At 40.7% G+C, this 25901-nt stretch overlaps 1 protein-coding gene across 2 annotated transcripts in view; it reads left to right on the forward strand.

The window, feature by feature from the left end:
• The first annotated feature begins 594 nt into the window (after positions 1-594).
• COLQ (collagen like tail subunit of asymmetric acetylcholinesterase) overlaps positions 595-25901 on the forward strand; it is a 41153-nt gene continuing 15846 nt past the window's right edge. The window contains exons 1-10 of one of the 2 annotated variants that reach the window (XM_065830337.2): positions 595-808; positions 12544-12656; positions 14468-14572; positions 17278-17322; positions 18043-18069; positions 20354-20425; positions 22581-22643; positions 23662-23688; positions 24325-24369; positions 25128-25163. In XM_065830337.2, the coding sequence (XP_065686409.1) occupies positions 703-808; positions 12544-12656; positions 14468-14572; positions 17278-17322; positions 18043-18069; positions 20354-20425; positions 22581-22643; positions 23662-23688; positions 24325-24369; positions 25128-25163 (639 nt within the window). In that variant the 5' untranslated portion in view covers positions 595-702. The remainder of the gene's footprint in view (positions 809-12543; positions 12657-14467; positions 14573-17277; positions 17323-18042; positions 18070-20353; positions 20426-22580; positions 22644-23661; positions 23689-24324; positions 24370-25127; positions 25164-25901) is intronic. The other variant, XM_071804994.1, reaches the window with a different exon arrangement.

Consider the following 25901-nt stretch of genomic DNA (forward strand, 5'->3'; position numbering starts at 1 on the left):
ACCTGTTGCACCTTGTCAGTAAACTCTTTGCAGTCCTCCGATGCCTGGCACTACCACTGTCATTTTCGTTTAAATCCTAAATAAGAACCTGTTCTGCAGTTTGCAAAGCTTTTGTGGCATCCCTCAGCCTGAGATGCACGCTGTGAATGAATGTAACGCTTGTAACTGCCAGTGATAAACAGATGTTAAGCCACTGCTCATCTTTCTCATTAAGGCAATTAGTGACCTGTAGAAGATGATCGATCAGGGTTTTTATCCATCTCGACGCCAGTGTCTGGTTGCCTGCACTGAAGGATCCTGTTTATAGCCTAGTTCATAATTTCTCCCTTTCCTACTCATCATTATTATTATCCAAAGTGCCTTTTTGCTTCTGCTAGCAAAACCAGAATCCCCCATGCCCCAGTTTTAGCAGCTAATGTCCACAATAGGGGCAACTGATCCAGTGCAGGAGTTAAATATAACCGTGTCTAGTGTAAGGAGAAGATTTAATGGGAAATGGTTGGCATTCTTGCTTCCTAAAGGCACGGGGGGGCCGCAGCGGGGGGAGAGAGAGAGAGACGTACACAGACAGACACAAACAGACACACACACGCATCCCACAGCGAGGGAAGAGGCAGAGAGGGAGCGAGGGGAGGGAGAGAGAGAGATATCCCCAAAGCAGCACTGCGCCTCCGAGCTGGAACCTGCCTGGGCGCAGGCAGCATGTTGGTCCTCAGCCCGCGGGTCTGGGGATCTTACCTGCAGCTCTTCTTCTGCTTTGCTTTCTCTCAGACTGCAAACGTTGGCAATGTCTTCTCAGTTTCAGCAGGTAAAATGCTTTAAGTCTTGTTACTTTTCCTTGCTCGGAGCTCTCTGCACTCTGATTCTTGCACTTTCTGGTGATTGGGAACGCAGGAGAAAAAAAAATATAAAAAAAATCCCCAAACAAACAACCAACTTCAAATTGCAGATCTCAGTGGAAGGATTTCACATTGCAGACCTGTTCTGTCACTTGCCAGAACATTTTGTTCCTAGGTTGTTTTTCTTCCTGCTTTATAATTTCTGGGTTTAAAGCCCTCCCTTCCCTTGGAGAAATAATAGACAAGATCCTCAGCTGCTCAAAAATGCTTTTATTCCATTGGCTTCTATGGTGCTGTGCTAATTCATGGATCTGGCCCAATTAGTATATTACTTGCATGTCTGCATGTTTCTTTCTATTTTGGATGAGCTTAGGTAGATTACAGCAAGGGAAGGAAAATGAATCTCAATGTATATCTGCTTCTATAAATAAAGCCCTGACCTCAATGAGCGCTGCTGGAGTCCAACTGGATGTTAGCAGAATAAACATCATCTGGCTCTGGCTATGACACTAACAAATACTCGGATGTCTTACATAGCAAACAAGAGCCCGCTGCATGGAAAATCCCTGCTAGGCAAAGGCAAAATGAATTAGTTGCCAGCTGAGCCAGGCACTGGAAATCCCACTTAACAGGCTTAACAATTTCATCAGCAAGATTTTCCTATAGCCATGTTCTGTGCAGAGGGGAAAGTTGACAAGAGCTCTGACTCCATCTCATATCTGAGGAACTTTTACCAGTTTATGGCAAATTAACTCTCTCTCACTTTCTCTCTGTTATTCTGTTTCTGTCAATAGAGATGCTTCTAACTAAAATCCTGTGTTCCTTCAGTGTAAAATTTGAGATGGTTCAACTGAAATTTGTAGGTCCAGGTCAGCTGTACCTACAGGTCATCCCTGTGTCTTCCACATGAAGACAGTGACCAAAAGGGTGCACATTTTAAGGCTGTACATAAAATCAACCTTAGACATGACTCTAAAGACGTGGCCTTTCCCTCTCTAATGTCTCTGATGTGACCACAGAGCCAGATGTTGTACATTCAAGGAATTTAAGAGAGAAGGGTGATCAGGAGGGTAGCTTGTATGAGGTGACAAATTTCTGTACTAAATAACAGTATGTATGATTTCTTCTAAGGGTTTTTTTAAAATCTTTTAAAGTGTGCAGAGCTAGTACGCTGTATTTCATTCCCAATGCTTTGAACAGTCCATTCATTTAAAAATACTCTTAGTCAAATAATAAGATTCTGAGGGCTCCAAGAGTAATTCAGATACCTTTTGGGGAAAAGCCCTATAGCATTTAATAACGCAGCCTTTACAGTTCTCTAGTCATTTCAGATAGCTTTTGAGATAACATCTAGAAAAGCCTAATGTTCAAATAAGTACATCTTTTGAAAAACAATTTAATCCATTCTTTGGAATCTCCTAATGATTTTTTTTTTTCTCCTGAACATTATAGGATGCTAAAAAACATTTACATTTCTGTTCAGTCTGGTGCACTTTTTCCATGGTGTTGATATTATTTAATGCTAAGGCACAAAAATCTTCAAGATTCTGATATATTCCAAAGTGCTGTGCAAAGACATGGGAGTTATTAGACCTCAAAAATTGTTTTGAAGAGCTTTACATTTATTTGACACTTGTAGATGCCACCCAGACAAAAAAGAGTGTCGAGTTTCCATCACCTGCATGGCCTGACCTTTCTCCTGTGGCACACACTTGTGTGTCTAGAGAACCCGTTTAAACTGTCCTCCTAAAAAATAAGAGTTCAATGAATAACTTTTCCCTTTAGAATAGGAAAGACTTATCATCTCTGCTGAAAATGTGGTGGAAGAGGCAAATATGAAGGAAAATGACGGACTCTGTTCTTCACAGTATAATATTTTTCCATAGTGCAGGCCTACGGGCTTCCTTGCAAGAGACCCCAGGACTCGCTGGGCAGAGATTACAGCTGACCGCAGCCCCTTCATCCTCCATCCCCACAGGCCAACAGCTTCTGGGTTTAGGCTCAGAGAAGGTGTGAACCTGATCCAGAAATCTGGTTTCCAATGGGTCAATCTGGGCAAATGGCCACCCCACGGACCACTCTGTGGTAAGGCCCTACTCCATGTTCCTCTGGCCAAGCCACTGAAAATCATCTTTGTACCCAGCAAGCTCTTAGGAAGGCTTTTGTCACAAATATATTGTAGATGATTACTTAATGATACATGGAAAAAATAACATCTGGCAGATGATTCAGTTGTAATCCCACAACCGTAGGACTGGATTAAGAGACATACTTAGGAGACCTGTTACATACCTTTGTGCCGTTATTACTTGCTAATTGGGATGAAAAATGACACAACAAAAAATTTCTTTAGTGCTTTGATTGCATCTGCATTTTGAGAGACATTTCCTAAGGAAAAAGCAAGAAGTTCTCTTGTTTTCTCACAGAAATAACACAGTGGGTATAGAAGGTGAATTAATTCAATTTAAATTCTAGGCTATTTTAATGGTTTCTCAAATGTTCTGTGGTTGTCAGCTGAGTCACTTATTTGTATCTGGCACCAGGATGTAATTTCACATTTAAAGAATGGATTTCAGCACTGTACTTGCAAATTCTAAAACTAATCACATTTAACAGTGAGGATGTTCTTAAGTGACAATTTGTCTTTCCTACAGCTGGGAAAATGCATTTGGATATTTTCCAAGTATGTCTGAAAACTTCTGGGCTAAAAGTACTTTTTCTTCTGTTCTCACACCTCTTTACATAGCAACAGGTCAAAAAACTAAAAGGTTTACAGGTCACAAAGCAGTAACTTGAATGCAGAAATAAACACCTGGTACAGGGAGAAAGTGTTTGTAGACTAATTGGGGAAAGAAGAATAATCTGGATCTTTGTTTGTTTTGCTGCAAACTTCACCTTACAGTCCCATCCACCTCAAGCAATGCACATCCTTGTTTCTGGAAGTATTTTGAATGATGTGTCAGCTCCAAAGTGTTGAATTTCCTGGTGCTGAAGCATCATTTCTGGAGGAAATGCTTCAGGAATAATATTACAGGAGCTCAAGCATGTAGCTGTGGTTCCACATGGCAGTGAAGAACCCCAGGGTGGGTGGCTCAGTCCTCCTGGAGGCAGCAGGTTTCTTTTCAGGGTAACCTGTCATATCCCATCCTGACGCCATTGTGTTTCAGATGTCCTTTGTAACTATTTTTTGCAGCTCTGCTCTACTGAGGTCCCTGCACTGTGTACTTGAGGAGGTTGAACTCATGTGATGAAAACTAGGCATGAATTTTTATACTCATTTTTAGTAAGGTTACATGAACCAGTTTGCACCTTGTAAGAATCAGCCTGAAGGTTTGTTTTGGAAGCCACCTTCCAAATTCAGGTGGTAGAAAGACTCTCTTCCTCTCCCCTTCAGTCCTCCCTCTCCCCCATTCTACTCATCCAGGCCTGGTTTCTGAGGTTTTGCAGAGAGATAGGAAAGTATTCAAATTACCAGCAACAACTGGAGAAGACCAGTATCTTGATGCTTCTTCTGACCCAAAACTCTTGCACTGGAAGCAAAATGACGTCGTGATATGGTGTGGTTACTATTTCTTTAAGTAAATGGGTCTTTAAAATAAACAGTTAGATCGAAGAAGCACCTGATTTTACTTTATCTTTAGTTTCTCCTGTGGTAGATATCCCAAATGGGGTTTCCTGCTCAGGTCAATGCAGATAATACTCAGGAATCAAATTACCTTGGGATTCATAGACCCTTCTCTGGTGGCATATGGTGCAACACCTGTGCTGAGCAGAGCAGCCATGCTGATGCACAGTCTGTCTGCAACCTTATGCTTGCACCCAGCTTTGTGTTGAGAAGGTCAAGGGGATGACCAATGCAAGCTCCAGTAGCAAAGGACCCCCAGGAGGTCCTGTGAAATTAGCAGTAGATCAATGAGTAGAAGCCCACTTGATCCTGCAGATGAGGTACAAGGAAAGGACACCAGAGGCAGTTCAAGTGGAAGTGGCATTTGCTTTGCAGCAGTAAATAAAAGTCAGAAGAGGACAGAGCCCTAGTGAGGTAGAAGGAATTGTAACAAGGCTCCTTTAGTACAGCTCTGGGTCTTGCATGCAGGGGGGAAAAGAGGCTTCTGACCTGCTTGTGGCATTACTGGATGACAAGACACTCAGCTCATCAGAAATGGTTCAGTGACTATAATGCAAATGAAGGAAAAGTGTGCAATTAAATGCTGCTTAAGGTGAATATAATGAACATCCATTCGCTCAAGAAAATGGATGTCAAAGGACCATGTGGTCCCCTCATGTTCCCCCTTTTTAATATAAAGGTCAACTCATTTGGCTTCATGTGGTGAGCTGATGGGGGCAGAGGCATCCTGAAATACAGAAGCCAGGCTTGATACCCGGACTCCTGAAGTGCAGGAAGCTGGGACTACACTGGTGGCCAGTTCAGGTTTTTTTTTCTGGGACAACATTTGTGTTACTTGTAAGGCAGGTGTCCAACTTCAGGCTGTAGAAGCTTCTTTGGAAATATGACCCAAGCAAAGCCAGTATTTTTCAGGGAGTTGTTTTGTGGTGAACAAGTGCTCCTGCCATCAGGGACACAAGCCAGTACAGGAGCCGAAGCAGTGGTTCCTTGGCTTTCCAGAGAAGGAAGCAGCAACCAATCTGAAGGTTTTTCTATAACCTGTGAATCTTTCTGACAGGCAGTAACCAGTCCCAAAGAGAACCTCAGCTGAAAGCAATGCTGCAACAGGTATGGAGATCCCAACTGGTTTGAGAAAGCTCATCCATGCTGTATGGTTGCTGTGACTGTGCATAGCACTATCTGTTGTCCATAGGTGTTGGACATGCTGGTGAACACTGTATTTTTATTGTGACCAGAGTGGGAGATGGAGGCTTAAATTCCAGCACAGCAATGCAAGCTGCCTAAAATTCAGGTATTTCTAGTGAAAGTAAGGGAACTCCACTGACAAACAATCCAAAGTGCTGTAAAACCAACTTATTCCCTGCGTACTTGTAGGCAGTGTCTGTAGGCCTCTGCTCCTATTACAGACAGTTTATTTGTTGGTTTCTCGATATTATCAAATCCCTGCACAGGGAGGAAACAGCCTGTGATTTTGCATTTTAGCCTTCTTGTTTTTTAAAGCTTGTTCATATGGGACACAAAGGCTTCTCATGGATGAGCTGTATTGGATCAGGAGCACCAGTAGCATTATTGAAGCAAGAGAAATGGCTACTTCTGGTTAAAAATACTGAAAAATATAATTTGTGTTTATACAGAAGAAAGATTTTTGTCAGGATAGGCTGTGTATCCCTGCAGTCTTTAACTCTTGGTGCTAGGATACTGTGATTGCAAAATCAGGGGGCACATTCAGCTGTAACTCAGCATAGGACTCAGCCAGAAGACCTATTTCCCTATTGTTAGGTAGAAGATAACTGGGAAAGCCCAGCAATTATAGTGGGTATTCTTTGAGGAAGTCCAGAAATAGGAGAGAGAGAAAAAAACCCAAACCATAACCAAAGCAAAACCAACCAACCAAAACCCCACAGGAATTAAGAGCCCAACCTATATGTTTTCTTTCTTCCTTTTCCCTCTCCAAGGAATCACCACTTCAATGGAAAGGAAATTTGGGGTGCGGGGTGTGCTTCCTGTAGTCACATGACTGTAATGGTAGAAGGGCATTTTGGATGAGAAAATCAATAGGAAGAATGCAACAAAGGGCTGAGACAGTGGGTGAAAGAGGAAAGAAGCTGTTAACCATTTTTCCTAGGAACAAGAAAGTGTGTATGTATAAATGCATGTGCCCGGGGAATGGATACAAATAAAGGGAGATGCTTTGTCTAAGGAAGGCAGTGCTCCAATTTCAGTTTTCTTCTACCCAGGGAAAAGTGTCAATGGATTTTTTTTTTTAGCTTCTTGAAACTACAAAGGTAACGGCTTTTTACAATACCAAATCAATACAGAGTGATTTTTTGTGAAAGGTAGGAGAATGAAGTCAGCTGGGCTGTGAATCTGTTGCAATGAGGGAGTCATGAAGACTTAGTCCACAGTAGCAAAGTTTCAAAGCGGAATTTGAAGGCATTTCTCTGGAGCCTTTCTAGGCATACGGCAACACTCACAGTCTCATAGGAGTTGTCTGGGACTCTGTGAGCATGCGGTGGAGCAACATCAAAGTCAAGTACACTTTTGATCCGTGCCGGCACTAGCAGATTATGATCTTGCAGTTGTAGAAGGACAGCACTCATGTCTCTCTGCTTTGTTGCTACTGATCTCACAGATAAAGAGAGAGAGGTCTGTGTGGCAGTAAATCATATGCAGAAGTCTTTCAGGGTTGACACAGCAGCCATCTTGCATTAATCTTCAGGATTCCAGGCTCTTCTATAGGTTGTAGTAGGTTCTTAGGCTTTAATAGTCAGAGTATTTCTAGTGTTGTACTGGTGTGATGAGCAGTTCCATTTTGTAATCCAGTTCATAAAATGTCTGAGCTAAGATACTGTGATTTACCGGACTGGAACTGTGTTTCTGGTGTTGTAATTGAATCTTCCATGGCTTTGGGGAATTTGCTTAACTTCTCTGTGCCTCAGTCTCTCATCCAATGGAGGGGGGCACATAGAGTTGTAAACATCATTAAGAAGTATCCAGAGTTCTGGACCTCTGCAAATAGACGGAAAATTGCACAAAATAGCCCTGTTGTGGCTATTGGGATTTATAAGCCATGGGTTTATTTTATAAACCCGTAGTATAACCCACTGAAGTATTCCACACTTCAGATGTTATTGTTCATGTTCTTGTGAAACCAGAGTGCAAAACCAACCCAAGTAAATGATCCTCTCACTGTACTGATCTCAGAATTTTCCTTCTGCAGTCAGAGAGAACAGTATATGACTTTTTGGCAAATGTCTTGCCCTCATACATGCGCCCACACACAGATTAAATGTCTGAAGTATTTGCGCAGAGGGAGCAAAAAGCCTTTCCTTTGCACAGAAGTCTTGCATGCCCCTTTGCTTTCCTGCATCTTGCCATTTCTGTAGCGTTTTCTAAGGCTGATCTGCAAAGATGCTGTCACCTACCACTCACCACCTGGGGCCTCACTGTCTGTGAGCAGGTGGGAGGTACCAGGAGATGCTGGGGAACATGGGCTGAATATTAGATGGGGACAAAGGACAGGGCGTCCTTGCTTCTCTGGCCCGGTGAACATCGAGATCCACCACCCAGGCAGCGTGCCAGGGTTCGTGCTATTGTCAAGCTTTTTGAATGTCGACTGATTTTAAATACCTTTATTTATTTATTTATTATGACAGCTTTGAGTGTGTGCCGGCTGGTCAAGCACACATTGCTGCTGCCACAGCCTGTAGCTACTTTGGGGGATTAGAAACAGTGTATTTTCAAATTATTTTTTGGTTTGTTTGTTTGTTTTGTTGGCTGAAAATAAAATTGCAAGTTTTCAGCTGGAGTTTTTCATTTTCTTTCAGTAGGATGGGGAGTTAATTTCTGATCAGATTTCCTCCTTTCCTTAAAGACTCTGAAGACCCATTTCAACCAGGAGAAAACCAGAAAGGGGGAAGAGCTGCAGTCCTGTGTCTTACCATAACTCCCACAGGAGCTTCATGGGTCACCACCTCCTCTGCACAGACGCCATTACCTAAGCTGTAGCGCTTGATATATTTATTTGGCATATTTATATTTGCTGGTTTATAGGAAAATATATATTTAGACCACCAACTATAAGGTTTAAGTTCAAAAGGGTACTAAGAAATGCCGACCATTCGCCAACCTAACCGTCCAACCCAGCTTCAGACCTGGGCTATATTCCCCACTCTGCTTATGGCACATTTTTGAGTCACAAATCTTTGTAAAACAGGAAAAAATTGTTTATCATCAGTGCTGACACATGTATTTGAGGCTATAGAGGAGATAGTGATACTTGTATCTGCTCTGTAAATAAAGGATTTTGACCTGTATGACTCTCAAATGACACCTTTGACAAACTCTTAAACTTTCCTGACTTAAAAGAAAAAAGCACCTTAGTCACCTTGCAATAGATGTCCAGAATAGTACTGGGTGGTGACTGCAGGTGGCATGTTGCTCTTCTTGCAAGGACAGCAAGAGGAGCCTGAATGAACAACAACAAAGCAGATCCAAGTATCAGTTTCAGCTGGACAAGCCCACATCCAGTAACTAACTAGCCTGCCCAGCTCATTTATTATTAATTCTGCGTGCCATCCAAGTGGGAGAAGCACCTGTGATGGAGTGTCAGCCATCAGAGGTGTCTGTCTAGCAGAGTCCTGTCCATGACAAGCTGGGTAGGCCACCAGTGCTGCTGTTGGGGTGACAAGCCTTTGGATGGCAGCTCAGCTTCCCATCAGGGCTTGCTGGATGAATGTGGTCACAAATAGGAAGGGAAACACACATAAAGTATCTTTTTCCCTTCTTGTCTTTTTCTCCTAACAGTTGGCCTACAGATTTGTAATTTTAGGATAAAAGTCACTTTCGTGATTTACTTACAATTTTTTTTTTTTTTTTTAAATGAAATCCTGTAAATCTAAGCCAAAGTCAGAATATCACTTCCATTGATGCTGAGGAGGAGTTTGTAGGGTTGAAGGTCACCTCTAGGAGCAGCTCTAGGAGAGCTAAGAGACCCATGATCTCCATCCTTAGGGACACAGCCTGGGTGAAGACCTCTCTCTGCCCCTGTATCTGACCATCTTGGATCAGGGTTGCCAACTTCTAGCTACAGTCAGAAGCAAGCAGTTAAGCAGCAACTAATCTAAAATATGTTGTTTTCCAAAGCAATCGCTGCCAGTGTACCCATGGATTTATACAGTCACTGTCTTGAATTAGATTACTATATAGACTGGACCGTAAAAATAATTCAAGTTTGAAAATGATAAAGTCTTTCTATTTTAAAGCCGACTGTTAAAATTTTTATGTTCACTGAAAATGGTTGCCACTTAGATAAGTCCTATAAGCAGATTTTTGGTTTTGTCTTCCTTCTCTCATTGAATACATTCTTCAGTTTTGAAGCTGTTGAAAGAGCAGTTTCTATACGAGATATGTAAATGCGCGCTCTGTGTAGGCAGGGTCTTCAGATTTTACAGAAAACTATGACAGTCCTAATCTTGGGCTGAGATTTTTTCCACTAATGGGGACTGGAGTATTCTGAAGCTGTGTTTAGCAAACAAAGGTAACCTGAAGCCCCAAAATATCCATTGCATTTGCAGAAAGCCTGTAAGCCTGGCAAGGTAACCTTTTTGTGATATACAAAAGAAGCCAATACAGTAATAGTTGTGTATCTTGGATCCAAAGTTCCAAAATCCATATTGATGAAATGGATTTTATTGGAAGATCAAATTATAGCAATTGTACCTGTAATCACTCTGTGAGTCACTTATTTTTTTGTTCCATCTTCCATCGTATCTACCTGCTGTACCTGAGTGTGAGGGGTCCTTGGGTCCAGGATCAGCCTTTTCTTAAATATTTGCTTTACAAGTACACCTTCCAGAACACAGCCATGATTAATGATGGAACCCCTGGAATATTACCTACCTACATCATTATACAATTGATATCTATTCTATAGAATAGTAATAATAATTAGATACTTTTTTCCTTGTTTTCGCATTGAGATCGGTATATACTGTCACTGTTTATACCAGCAAACCTAAATTGAATTTCAACCTAACCTGTGGTACCATAGTATTAGAATAAGACTATAAAGACTGAAATCAATGGCTATTTTGCTATCAACTTGGGTAGCTATAATGTTTTTCACAATCACAGCTGTTCCATGGAATTTCAGACTTCACTGTCAAAAAAGGAAAATCCCAATATTTTGTAACCCAGGACTTGACTTTACTCATGGGGACAGGATAAGTATCCTGTTAAAACTATAGATGTACATCTATATTTAATGTTATCTTTTCAAAATATTTAAAGAACATTTTAACGGATTATATTTTTTTTCATTTGGAAGTAGCAGTACAACTGAAGTGCCTGGTAGCAATCTCTTAGCAACTAAGCTGCATTGGGACAGCTTTGATATTCTTATTCTGCTGAATGATAACAATCCTGTTGAAATTTAGCTAGATCATGGAATAAGGTAATGCTAAGAAACAGTGATAAATGTGGCTGAAAAAAAAATGACATTTTATAATCTGTTAAATTAAAAGCTGTCCATTGCTTCAAAGTATGCAATTTAGTCCCACTGCAATATGTTCAAATACAACCCTGAAATGAAACTAACCAAAGAAATGTGTGTGGTTAAAATTGAAGATCTTAGTTACAGCTACATAGGAGTGACCAAATTCAGGACAAGCTGATGTAGAACTTAACTCTACAAATCTTTGAATTTTATGGCTTGTGCAAACTGGAGGCAGGTGAACTCAAACCTTTGCTACTTTTTAAAGAGCACTGGTATTTTCAATATGTATTTAAATGGAACAATTGATCTCTAATTTTTATTAGAAGTCTTCTGCCTTTCTCTTAAATTGAAGGTTTTGGTTGAGTTTCAAACTTGTGAGGAAAAGCTGAGATGGAGTCTCCATTATGGATCCTGTCAGGTTTTAATTGGCTCGTCTCTCGAAGGTATCGTTGCAAATAGTGTCTTGATAGAGAAAAAAATCTGGACAACATAAACAACCCCCAAATGCTGCTGAATCGCTCTCCTCTGGGCAGCTGTTTTTTGTGTAATAGGACTGAAGGCAATGATGTCCCCATTAACATGGGATGGTAGAACTGATTTAATAAATTTTCTGAGACATTTGGAAAACTAGAATTATCTGTATCCCTTTGAAAATCTGCCTTACCTTGAGATGTGACTCATACCCAGCCTGTGATTAATTTGCACACAAATCTAGCAATTTTGTCAGGTTTGTCTGCCTAGAAACTTAATTTGGAGATTTTATATTAATATCGGATACTTCACCATGGGCTTTTCTTCCTACTGTATTTGGCACCCTGCCACCCTTCAATTCACAGACACCCATTCCAGATGTCACTGGTGAGAGGAATCAACTAACAAACACAAATAAATACTTGCTGTCCTTGGTCAAACCTTTGCAGAAGGTCCTCACCCTGATTAGAGAGGTATTACCCAAGGAGTAAATAGATGCAGGAAAAATGACAGTATAAATGCGTCACCTTCACATCCTTTATCTGTGAATCTTTGGTCACAGACACTTATTTTGTTGATATAAGTTTTCCACCTAGAAAAGGGTAAATACGTTCCCAGACACAACTGAGGTCCTGCCTTACCCAGTGGCAAAGCTCTCAACTAAATCTGGGTTGCATGATGATGTACTAATCAGAAATAAGGCAACCAGGGGAAATATAAGCAGATGTGCTGTGGAGCAAGTTCCCACTCTGTTGTCACAGAAATGCCTAAAGCAATTTGGTCCACAGGGAAGGTTGGTGGGCAACAGCAGAGAGTGCTTGATGGTGGAGAGAAATATTTCAATCTATTTTCTAATGTTTTATATCCGAAATTTTCCAAACACAGCCTGTGTCATAGCCATATCAAGAGCTTAAAACTCTGTGTAGCCTTCAGCAGAAGAAGGATCTTACAGAATTTAGGGATCACCTGGTTTCTTAAATCCCTGCTTGGATTACAACATTAGAATCAATGCACATAGGATGTAGGAAAATACAGTGGAACGAAAATGCCTCTTACTCTGTAAGAAATGTTTGTGGTGTTCAAGACAATGGATGACTGTTTGTATTAAACAGATCTCCCTTGTTTGGAACAGAAGAAACAGCTCAACCGCAGAGCGTGCTGCCTCCTCGGCCCTCCTCCACCACCCATGTTTCCACCACCGTCCTTCAGGCACAGCTGGAGCACTGTAAGTGTGGCCCGGGAGCCTTTCTTTTCTTTATACATGACTTTTTATGTATAAAAAACACTGAGGAATCCTCTGAAGTGCTGCTTCAAGGTGTCACTCAACTAACCCATCTGTCTGTGTTGACATGGCTCTCTTAGGACAATCTTTCAACATCCCAGACAGGGGCTTGAAGTAAATCTCAAATAGATCAAGGAATGAAACAAGACTGTGTTTGTTCAGGCAGTTAATTCAATTAGCTTAAAATATTATCCTTACTCTGTTTTGGGAACTTTTTTAGATTAAGGCAATCCTCAACAAAATGAAATGTCAATGCAATAAACCCAGTAAGGACAGAAAGGCAATTTTTCATCCTGCACAATGATTTCCAGGTGTACATTATGTATGTGGCCTCTTTTGCATCACACTTACCTTACCCAGTAGGTGAGATGAAGGTCCCGAAATCATCCTATGGAATCAATTCCCACCATTTCATTTTGGGGAAAGGCTTGGTTGAGTTGCTGGTATGGAGTTTTCAATCACCCACCTATGCGCAGACCTGCTGTGTATGATATGTATTCGGATGCATATGTTAACATATGCAACATATAGGATACAATGGGTATATGATATTGCAGTTTGTCCAATTACACTTATTGCCAGGGTCTGTTAACTCCAGTATATTTTCCATCCCAACATTAAGAACTTTTCTACTTACTCAGTAATTTCTCTTTCTTTCTTTTACTATTCATTCACCATCTAGAAATACTGCAATTATTGCTAGTGTTACGTAAATAATGATTAGTAAGGTGTCTGACAAGAACTAACCCAAGAAAAAAATACAGTGTAAAATCCTCCATTTTCTTCCGAGTGATCAGGATTGTGCTATTCCCCCAACCCAAAATCTAGTTGCCTCCCCATTCTTCATCCACTCCCCTCCCTGTACTTTGATTTCCACAGAAAGAATACCCAGAGACAAGACCTCCTTAGGAATGTGGTGTACTCCTTCAGTGAGGGTGAGGTTGGGACCAGGATCCTTGGGATTCCCCAAGCAGCCCAGAGAGTAATCTGGTCATAAAATCACCCTCCACAGGATCGCCCCATAAAAGCATGAAATAAAACTAAGTAGTTACCAGGAGGATGTGAGCCACATTAATTCACTACAAGCAGTTTGTGCTTTGGAGTCTCTAGTTGGAGCTTTTCTGGAAAATGGCTTTTCACATGGAAGCTGAAGATCAGTTGTGTTAACCCAGTGTTTCTGGCACAGTGTTCATCTGCATTTCCAGGGGAGATCACTCTTGTCACAGAACATAAATAAGGCAGTTCACTCATGCAAGCCTAATTTTGAAGTCAAAAGATTAGACATTCATTGATCTTTAAAGGCATCAGCTCTGCTCTGTGGTAGATGAATGCCTACGGCTTAATATCTTCTGGAGCGAAGTTCACACTGCCTATACCCCCACCAAACAGAGTCTCTATTATTAGAGCAAAGAAACTATTTTTGGAGAGGAGCTGCTACTTGCAAAGTGGGATGGGGAGAGCAGGGTCAGGCCTAAGAATAGGCCAGGGTCCCATGCTGGCTTGGTGGGGTGTGTGACAGCCTGTCTGCGACGTGCTGCCGGGAGAAGAGGACAAGGAAGCATGGGTTAGGACACTATGCTGACGTGTTAATGTTCAAGCATCCATGAAGATAACCTTGTGACAAGCCCTCGGCTCCCTCTAAGGGAGCAAATAAACTCTCCAGAGGCTGTAGCGTTTGGTGGCTGTTTATTTATGTGTTTCTCCCACAGGCTGCGTATGGCTGCATGTTCACTCATATGTTTTATGTCACGTAGAAGCTGCTTACCCGTGATATGGAAGAGCTGTGTCGGGAGCTCCAGATAATACAGCCTTCCTCTCTGCCTGAATCATTTTGCCCCAAAGGGCCTCCTGGCCCCCAGGTGAGTGATGCATTTGTGATTAAATCACATAGTTCTCTCACTTGCTCCAAGGTCTTTACAAAGCTGTAAAACATCTTCTGCAAATGCTTTTTATCGCTTAATAAGCATACCAAGCTCTGGCTTAATTTCATTTTGATATGACTGCATAAATCATGTAGGCTCTTTACCCTGTGTTCTCATCCCTGCCTTGCATACTCCAGTAGGTTTCAAGTACACCTTCCATTTTCATGGAATTTTACAGTGGGTAGCATCCAGTAAAAATCCCATAGGTACCACCAGTTCCTTCAGAGGCTCTTTATTAGTTTTTTATTTTCTTTAGATTGTGTTGTTCTTTATGTGAGGGAAAGATCCTGTAGAGTGGATGCACAAGAGGCACAAAGAACTTGAATGTTAGTGGACTACATCCCTGAGAAGGCAAAGACAGTACAGATCAGAGACAAGGAGGAGCTTTAGAAGGGCAATGGAATGGGATTCAGGAGACGTGGGATCTCCTAGCTTGACCGGCAACATCTGCCTCGGGCTTGCTGGGTAGCCATGAGTCAATCCCTTTGAGCTGTCCTTTCGTTTTCTACGATTTGTACATTCAGAAATCTTCTGAGGGAGGTCAGAACTCTTCTGAAGAAACAGTCCGACTCTAGGGGCAAGGTTTTTGCAAACATCTCTGTCATGTGGAGAAGATCACCCTTCCGTCTTTCATTCCAGTTTGTTTTCTTGAAAGAAAAATGAATTTTTTTCATGGAGAGGTACTTCCAGTTTCTCCTGGGGCATAGACAGTCCTTCTGTATGTGCCATGCATGGTGCTTTGGGACAGTGATCTTTCTCCACGCCCCTGGGTGCTGGTTTTATTACAATAGAGCTAAGAGGAGACATGGCATGGGATCTTTGCTGTGACTGAGGCTTTGGCAGCCTGAGAAGTTAACAAAAGCATCCAAACATTATTTTAAAAGTATGGACAGTACATCACAGTAAAGGTACAGCTATGTGGCAAAGAGTTTGGCTTTAGTTATTTAGAAGTCAATACTTCAAAAGGTATTTTGAAACAGTCTAGAAGCTGCAGTGTGAAAGCCCCAAAGTCCTGTCTTATGAACCTTGACTTTATTGTTCTGTCATTTTGTCTTTGCTGAGATGCAGGATGAGGCAGATTCCTTTAGCAAGTGAATGATGAGGGGTGGAGAAAAGCGATGGGAAGCGTTTGTCCTGTCCTGTACTGAGAAAGGTCTTCTCTGTGTTATGAAACAGCCCTGCGGTGTGGCTGGCCACAATCCAGAGTTGCAGTACATGTTGTGTTTGTCTGCGTTTGTTGTTATTTCAGTCTTTGCTAGACTATTTTTTTTTAATCCTCTTAAAACTCTCTCTGACTTAAATTGGAAGAACAGTAAAATATTAAATCAATTGTTCTACAATATCCATTGCTATAAATAATATTAATCTTGCAACCAAATGATCTACAATCCCTCCAAGAACATTTTTAAATAGTAGAGTAGGCTGGCAGATATTATCACGATGACAGACAGTAGGGTGCATATAACATGGCTTTGGAATTTTTAATTATAAATTACAGGACTATATCTTGTAATGGGACAATGTTAGAGCCAGCAGTCCTCTGGGCAATACTTTTATGACAGTGTCCACCTGAAAAGAAATGCTACCATTACAAAAAAAAGAAAAAAATTTAAGAAGTACTTCTGAATTCTTCTCTGCTGTAGCTTGCATGGCTTTTAAAGGAGTTGCAGAAGCTCATATTGTTGACTCAGAGCTGAATTTTAATACTTTTTAATAAGAAGGAAAATTAGATTTGTAATGACATAACTCAGACTATAATTCCTCCCATGGGTAACCTAAGGTAAAACGAAGGAAATTAGATGAAATTTGGCTCTGACTCTATTAGAGTACATTCCAATTTACACTATTGAAAACATAAAATAACTCAACTGATGAAAATAGTTGGAGTAATTTGCATTTGAGGGTACACTTTAGTCCTATTCTTGTACAATTTTCATCATGTTTTGGACAGTATAAGACAGCCAGGATCCAAACCTGGAGTGGGTGATTGATGTGGTGAATCTAATGCTCCTCTGATGCAGGCTTATGGGATTTTTTTTTGCCTTAGTCATTCAAAAATAAAGGGTGGTCTGTGAACTGAAACATTCTAGAAACAAAAATGTGTTTCTTATTCTTTCTCTGAGATGGGGTTCAAGGTCTCCCTGGATTAAGAAGTCTCCTGAAAGGAGAATCAGCCTCACTGTAGAGAGGGATATACCTTCAGGATTCAGAAGTGGTGGCAGTCCTCCATGTCCATACTACACTGCAGGGCCCATCCCACAGGTTTTATGCCCCTTCCCTTGCCACCACTTTGGCTGACCTCCTTTGCCAGCTGACACAGTGTCTCCATGTCCTCATTGGCACTAATTTTTCAGAACTCAAACAACTTCTCGTCTTTACTTTGCCCCAGACCATTTTTCTTGCTAGTTTTCTTCATCTAGAAGATGCCCCTGCACTTTGCACATCAGTCCAACTCTGCAGCCTGTGGCACAGACCTGGCTGTCACATTTAGAGGTCACATTCAAACACCATATTCAACACTCCAACATTATGGGTTCACACTTTTTCCACGAGACATTGACAGGGCCAAGGGTTGAGGGAAAACAACCACCAGTGGCTCCTTACTAATGCAGTTTAATAATAGCATCCATTTTTCTCCCTAGGGTCCACAAGGAATTCCTGGTATAATGGGACCAAAAGGGGAGAAAGTAAGTGTCTGTTGTTATGGGGTTTGGTATGTTCTTGAGGGGCAAAGAAAGGAGTATGGGGTGATATTCACTTTTTTTGTTGCCTGTTTAGTCAATGGTGGGCCTTATGGATGTGGGAATCTGCTTTAATTTGCATGTAAAGCTGTTTATTGGATTCAAGTTATAATATAAATCTCCGTCTTTCAGTGTTTATTTTCAGTCTTGAAATATTTTTTATGGTTTGTCATGATAGTCACATCTGTCTAGAGTATGCATTAACAATTCAGCTCAGGTGCACAAGTCAGCGATCTTACCGATCCAAAAGCCTTTGAACACCCTGTCCCTCTGGGAGGACATGAGAGGCAGAGCTCTCCCACGCAGTGTTATTTGTATGTATCAGCTCAGACATTAAAACTGGCCTACATGTTAAGTTATGGCTTCAGATCTGCAAAGCATTTGCTCCATGATGATGTTTTAAAAGCCTTATTCCTGAAGCTGGGCACATAATTATATGCTTTGCTATACAAGAAGATGACTGTAGATTTAGGGCTGAGAACACAGAAAAGACCAAGGAGCTCTATTAAAGTGATTATTCTCATTTTACCTCTGGAAGCAAATTCTTTAACACAAAGATATTCCCAATATTTATTTGTTTGTTTGTTTTAATATAAATGCATTGACTAATGAGCCGCTCTGGTTCATATGGTGCCTATGAGACTAACATATTCCTTTCTCTGGCAGGGGGAGATTGGCAGGCCAGGAAGAAAGGTATGAACAAAGGTGCTGTCTCAGAAACCTGTGTAACACTTGACGTATAGCTGCTGTCAGAGAGGGGTGCAGATAATAGTTAAATAAAAATTAGTTAATCATAGAATTTAGAATCATGTTGGTTGAAAGAGACCCTCAGGATCACTGAGTCCAACCATTAACCTAACTATGGCACTAAACCATGTCCCCAAGAACCTCATCTATGCATCTTTTAAACCCCTCCAGGGATGGTGACTCCACCACTTCCCTGGACAGCCAGTTCCAATGCCTGATAACCCTTTCCATGAATAAATTTTTCCTAATATCCAGTCTAAACCTCCCCTGGCACAACTTGGGGCCATTTCCTCTTGTTCTATCACTTGTTATTTGTGAGAAGAGACCAACACCCTCCACACTACAACCTCCTTTCAGGTGGTTGTAGACAGCGATAAGGTCTCCCTTCAGCCTCTTTTTCTCCAGGCTAAACAGCCCCAGTTCCCTCAGCCGCTCCTCATCAGACTTGTGCTCCAGACCCTTCACCAGCTTTGTTGCCCTTCTCTGCACTGTCTCCAGTACCTCAATGTTATTCTCATAGTGAGGCACCCAAAACTGAACACAGGATTCCAGGTGCGGCCTCACCAGTACTGAGTACAGAGGGATGATCACTTTCCTCATCCTGCTGGCCACACTGATCTTGATGCATGCCAGGATGCTTTTGGCCTCTTTTGGCCACCTGGGCACACTGCTGGCTCCTGTTCACCCAGCTAATGTTGAAGTTTAACCTGTTTGTGCTGCTTCCTCTGGCACCCAGGATAGGTGGCAGGGTCCTCTGGGTGCAGGGCTGGAGAGCTGGGCCCTGTGGCTTGGGGAGATGTCCCAGCTGGTGTGAGTTTGACAAACTCCCTCTGTAAGAGCATGTGGGTCTGGCCTGACTATTAAAACAGAGTGGGAAATAACCTGGACTATCTCTCTGTGTATTGAAAGGCAAAATCAAACTTTTTACTCCTCCAAATCCTAAACAAGGCTCAGCCAAATACCTCTCATGGAGGAATAACCATTAATGATTACACTTACAGAGCTTTGGCACCAATGCAATATGCTGACTACAATCCTATGCTTGGTGACATATGAGCCATGATACATTGTCAAAAAAATGTGCCCCTACATGTCATGAAACCGAATATGTTATCTCAGTTGCTAAGTACCTCCATTTAATGTAATCAACTTGAAAAGAAGATAGAAATGCAGGATCAAATCAGAGATATGCAGGAGGTAGTCACTAACCAGGAAAAGAAGTTCCCTTCTAATAATATACCAAGGACTTTAACACTCTTCTAATAATACAAAAAGGATTTTGACACCAGCTACAAATCTGTAATTCAAATAAATACAAAACATGTAAACAAAAGTGTTTTTTCTTCAATTTACATTGCGAATGCTTTACAGTAAACAAAAATAATACCTAAATTCAAGTGTTCAAAGCAGTAATGTCTTAGAGAGAGACACCCACCAACCTACAAGAGAGTGCCAGCCTTAAACACTGTACCTTGGAACTTACTCTTCTGGAAAAAACTAGTAGGTCCAAAAGAGAAGTTGCTCAAACTGGAAACAAAACAGTATAACTCTTGCTAAAATCTATCTGGCTCGTGGGACACCACTCTTAACCTCAAATGTCATGACGATGTTTCTAAGATCATATTGTCAAGTGGCATAAAGTAATGGAATAGCACTAATCTGCAGCATTTTAGAAGATACTTAAAGACTGATTTACAGGCAGTAATTAAAACAGATAAATAACTGTATGTATGTAGTTTTTGCTAGTCATATAACAGCTCATAAAGAGCAATTGTAGCTAGTAATATGAGAATGTTCAGAATAAGAATAAGAATATCCTAGTTAAAGATTTCATTCTGCTCTTAATGCAAGTTGGATTTACACTGATATAATTACATGCAGGTCTTTTTGATTTACATTGTCTTAATAAATGAAAAGAGGATTTAAGCTATTGATACTGGGGTTTTAGGATGATTATTATGACTGCATGTAGATTGACTCTGTAGTTGATCTACTTATTTGAATCAGTATAACCTGGTATTTCTGCGAGCTCACACTTCCTCCAGTAGCGTCAACACAAACTGTATTATGAATATCATATCGTATTTTTTGTATTAAAAACGAGATAAAGAAGCATATGCAAGTCTTTTCCCAAAAAGACTATGTTCCTCCATAACTCCTGTCTACAACAGAGGCCTGTATATAGGAATGATGTTAAATGAATTGTTGTAATCAATGTTTTCCGTTCAAGGGTAGACCAGGTCCCCCGGGTGTCCCTGGGATGCCAGGACCAGTTGGATGGCCTGGACCTGTGGGACCGAAGGTAAGACTAAAATTCACATTGGATTACCTGTTCAGCATCATGATCTGAACACAACAGTTGTCTCAAGAAGTCTTTAAACCACGATCTGCAGGAGGCAGATTGTGAGAGTGCAAGGCCACTCTTTGCTTGTACTTTTTCTCACACTACTCTGCAAAGATGTGCCCAGTCTAGGGTTAAGTTACTTCACCCTCAGCCTAGGCCCTGCAGCACTTCTTATGTTGATTAAAATATGTGAAAGGGAAATTCAGCCTAGTGAAGTCTCATTGATAACTCCTGGTGTCTCACAATCACACAAATCAGTGTTTCAAAACTGACCATAATTTTTATGTCTGCTTTTTATGATGATCTCTTTGTCTGAATTTGTACTTCTTGACAGCCTATCTGTGTGTCCATGCGATCACAGGGAAAATATCAGGCTTGAATCGGGAGAAAGAGATTATAAACCATGTGGTTTGCTGATCTGATCTTTGAAGCTCATTCCCATACAAAAAAAAACATTAATTCCTGTGATTTTTAATAACCAACAGTAGAAGAAATGGCAGGACACACTTTGCTACGGCAGAGTGGTTGTTCTATCTGCATTTATTATAAAAATGCTGCAAAACAGCCCTTTACTGAGCATTAATTCGTGCAAAAGGTATATAGGTCTTCACAGAAGCCACAGTATATGAAGTTTCTACTGGTATTTCTGAGATAACTTGCTTTTCTCCAATCCAGTATCTATCAGGCAAAAGGACTGTGTTAAGAACAATGTTTAGTTCAAAGCTGCATTTGCCAGTAAATCTTTGACTCTTCATTTGCTCCATGAGGGTTGGTGCCTCAGAGGACATGATGCAGTAACTCTTGCTACTGCATGAATAATAGTAGGTGACTTCTGAGTTCAAGCTTCACCTGGGAAGCAGACCCTCAAGTTCTTCACAGCTATGTTACGTGAGGAACATCATACTATGCATTGTATGTGAGAATGTAGGCAAACAGCAAGAGACTATGTACTAAAAAGGAGGCAATATTCGCTTTGAACTGTGAGATGAAAAATGGTGTCCTCCCATTGCATTGTGGGAGCAGTGAGGGCAGAAGAAAGGTCCAGCTACCTCATTCCCTCACAGTCTGAATACCAAGAGCAAAGCAGACAGAAAACTCATTCACTTGGCCTTTTCCTTATATAAACTCTAGCTTTATTTATGAAGTCTTCCTAATTTTTATTATATCTCCTCTTTGTCTGTTACGTTTTTTCATCACATTCCTTCTGGTCTTTATAAATTTTGTTTCCTGCCTGTCAATGAAGGCTCCACTTGAATAGAGGCCAGCACATTTCTGTGCTCATTTCCACTGGTTATATCTCTCTTTCCTCCATTTTCTTCTGATCTCTGAGTTTCCCAAACTCCTGATATTCATCTTCACTATAGTCATTCACTGCATCGTCTTCTTGCTGTAAATATCCGGTAAGATGTTGGATGGTTTTCTTATTCCCATCTCTGTGCCTTCTGTTTCTTCAACTGGGTCTCATTACCTGTCCTCTCAGACACAGTCTTGGTCCAATCCTTATTTCTCCTGCTTTGTTTCTTCAACTCTTTTCTGAACTTCTGGAGCAGCAGCCCATGTTGTCTGCACTACTAGTACAGTGGAAGCCAAAGGAGAATGAGAGCCACCTGTATTCTGCTGGTAGGGCTGCTGCACGTCTGCGGGGACTACTCCATATTTCACCCCAGCCAGAGAAGTTGTTGTAAAGCCTTTACATGATTTACTGGCTCCAAACCACTCTAAAGCACGTGATGTCTCAGAACTATAACAAAAGTAGTCACTGTGCCTCCCCAAACCATAAAGGCTTGCAGCAAAATTCCTTTCTTTTCTGCAACTCGGTGGAAGTGATGCTGGGTAGAGACAATACACTGTCATGCAGTAGAAAGGATGCACTTCTGCTGCTAATTTGCTTGCATGTCCTTTAATAGCACCTGTCAAAACCGAAGTACAAGTCACACACCCAAGAAAATGCAAATAGAATAATAGGATAACATATGAGGACTCAGGCAGAATATAATTTCAAGGTAGACCTCTGACTACAATGTTACACCCAGCTCAGGCTTGCCTCAAATACATTCAAACGCAGCCTCTTCAGAGAGCCACAAACAATAACTCTCTTTATTGACCTCTTTAGGGTGAAAAGGGAGAGTTGGGTGTGATGGGATTGCCAGGTACAAGAGGACCAATGGGCTCCAAGGTTTGTTAACCAAACGTTGCATTTTCAGACATCGGTTTCTAACGCTCTGCTGACAGCTGCTTCCCTCATGAATTTGCTGGAAAGCATTTATCAACATCTACCTTTTCTAATACAGCTAAAAAGATACGCTCTCCTTCAAGCAAGGTTATGTTGGCTGGTTGGGCTTGGCTGTGTTTTTGCTTTTTCATAAAAATGCTTTGGTGTAAATTACTGTAATGCAAAATTTATTTTAAAAGCAAATCATATATAAATGTATCCCACTAGAAAACTGAAGTTCTTAAGGGTATCTGCAACGTTAACTTGTGTCTGCAATGTTTTCCACACACCTCATCAGACTGTGGAGATCATTTTGGTCTTCTACTAAAACTATGCATATGTATTGACAATTGGATAGTAAATACAATTTGGTCTGGCTATTCTAGTATCTGTACATCACTATCTATAGTATAGCCTTTGCCTTTACAAATTTAGGCCACAACGTCTTAAAGATACTTTAAAAAAAATTGTGTAATTAGTTTACTGGAAAGAAGAATTGAACACTACTGTTTATTATATGTTTCTTAAAAAGAAACTCAGTTTTATAGTAATTTTCACATTCAAAGATTACTTAAGTATAATTTAAGGATGTTCCTCAGGGGAAAAAAAAAAAAAAACAACAAACAATCAATCAAACAAACAAAAGAGGAAGATTAGTGGTAAAAATGTTTTAGATTATTATTTGAGGCAACTAAGGTTTCATTCACTTTCAGTTACATTTTATCTCCCTTGTCTCAATTTCAAAAGCAATATCAAACCTGCTGGCTTTACCTGGCTTTTTCACATTGGCTTTTGGGCTGACTTGTCTTGCCTTTAATTCATATTTCATAGCTCTGTTTCAGTGCAATTTTAGAAGTTATAATTATTTATTTGCATTTACAAGTTGATGCAATTAATTATTTGTGCTTTGTTCTTTTGGAAGTCCTGCTTCTTGGATAATCCTGAAAGTGAGAGACATTAAAATATCTATCATTCCCTTTAGGGTTTTCCTGGAACGAGAGGAGAAAAGGTCGGTGTGACAATAGAATAATGTATAATTTAACAATGGGAAACAGTTATGTAAAAGAAAGTAACAGTAAAAATGAGATTTAATTTTGATGGAGTGAAGTCTAAAGGTCCCATTGAGGAATGAAAGCAAGCATTGAGAAGAAGCACAGTCTTGTGGCTTGGGCTGGGATGCTGAAGAAATTAATTTTACACTCTGTCTTCTTGTGAACAATTTACTACATTGCACCTCACTACCGTTTCCCCATCTGTAGAATGGGTATAATAAGCCTTGTTGGCCTGGTTTAATTAGATACAGAGACAGTTTTTACTATAATACCATACAGTGGGACCAGAATTGTATGAAGCCAACTGGGGGAAAGAAATCAAGTCTGGAAGTATTACATCCAAGAAAGCATGTGTTTAAAGCAATTATGTAGGGAGAATGAAACCCTTTTGCTACAAGCCTTGCTCTTAATTCTGTTATAATATCACTGAAAGTAGTAAGGAAATGTTTTAAGGTAGCTACCATATACCTTACTCTGGGGATATTACTGCATTCTGTGTAACTCCAAATAGCACCTTTTATAAGAGAAATATTTTTTACTTCCTTGTCAAATGGGAGTAATTAAGCTGTTGTCACCCTGTTATCTCTGTACAGGGATCCAGAGGTGACAGGGGTGACAAAGGAGTCAAAGGAGACCAGGTAATTTTCTTTTCCAAATGGCTATGACCTTTAGCTGAATGTACAGGAGGACTAGTGTAATTCTGATAACAAAAAAACAGGAGCAGTACGGAGGGAGGGAACCTCAAGGCATCTTCCTGGGAGGGCAAGAGTGGTGGGGCAGGCAGTGGTCCTACCCAACGAGAGGGCAGTGGGGCAGCCTCAGTGTCTGTGTGCCCCAGAGCCCCAGCACATAGTGGAGTGAGGAGCCAGAAGGGGATTTCCCCAGAAGTAACTTCAGTCTCTCCCAGCCTGTGCAGTCCAGAACTGTGACGGCTTGACAAAATGTTTTTGGTTGATGATGCTATAATGCTGTGGGAAAAAAAAAAAAAAAAAGTTAAATCATTAAATTCTTGACCTGGAGATTCTTTTAATTAAGAAAGGAAGAATAAACTGCTTTTGATATAAATGCAGAAATGTCATTCCCAAATGCAGGCGTTGGGAGTTGTCCAGGTAGGGGTTGCCTGTAGACACAGCACAACTGGGATGTTTTTGCTGGAAGAGAAGAAGCAGGCAGAAGAGGATCAGACAGAGGAGTAGTGATATCTTACAAGGGGCTTTACAAGAAAATTTTGCATGTAATACTCCACCTACTACATCACCCAGAGTGCTGAATCACAGTGCAGGTTTTTTAACCAATATCAGTACAAGGTGCTTGATTTTCTTCCTTCCAGGGAAGGTGGTGCTTTGTCAAAGATCACTCCATAATTTTTGATGTTTTTTCTCCTTTTACTTTGTAGGGAGAAATAGGCTTCCCTGGAATGCTGGGACAAAAAGTAAGTAGGCATGTACTGGGGAGTTGTGTTAAGTAATGGCATAGGGTCGATGAATAGCTGCCAGGACATCCTGGAAAGTTTAAAGCATTGAAGGTTTTGCTTGACTCAATGACCAATGCTTTTGGACTTGATCAAATTCTTCATGTTTTTTATCTTAGGAGAAAATTCTGAGATGTAGTTGTTTATTCTCGTTTCTCTTTATTTACCAGAGCATTATTTTAGTCATAACCTTCCTCCCATTTAACGTGTTCAAATTCTTGATTATAGATTAATTACTGGCCTAATTGTTTGTGTATTATTCACCTGAAGACCATAAATATTTCCTTCTTGATACTCTGGATCAAAATGGCACTACTATAAATAGCAGTGGTAATCCTGACCGGTTTTGATATCATCGTTGTTCTGTACTTAAAAACAATCACAATTCAGATGTTGTTTTGTGGATAGAAATCCTAAATAAATATAATTTTATCTCTGAAATTAGGATAAGGAAATAATAGTTGCTTCTAAGGAGGCTAGGAGATGAGTGAATTCATGTTCCTTTCCCTGAATGATTTTACTACACATGCACCCTAAATGTGAAGCAAAATATTGACAAAAGGATCAGAGAGTTTTGCTAGACTTGACCTCCCCATGTCTCCAAGCATGTTTCTGCTTTGCTTCTTCTTTAGGACAGGATTTTTCAGGGAAATATGGGTAAATTGTAAGAGATGTTTTTCACTTTGTGGTTGTTTTAAA

The sequence above is a fragment of the Patagioenas fasciata genome, chromosome 2 (assembly GCF_037038585.1).
Source record: "Patagioenas fasciata isolate bPatFas1 chromosome 2, bPatFas1.hap1, whole genome shotgun sequence".
Classification (NCBI taxonomy): domain Eukaryota; kingdom Metazoa; phylum Chordata; class Aves; order Columbiformes; family Columbidae; genus Patagioenas; species Patagioenas fasciata.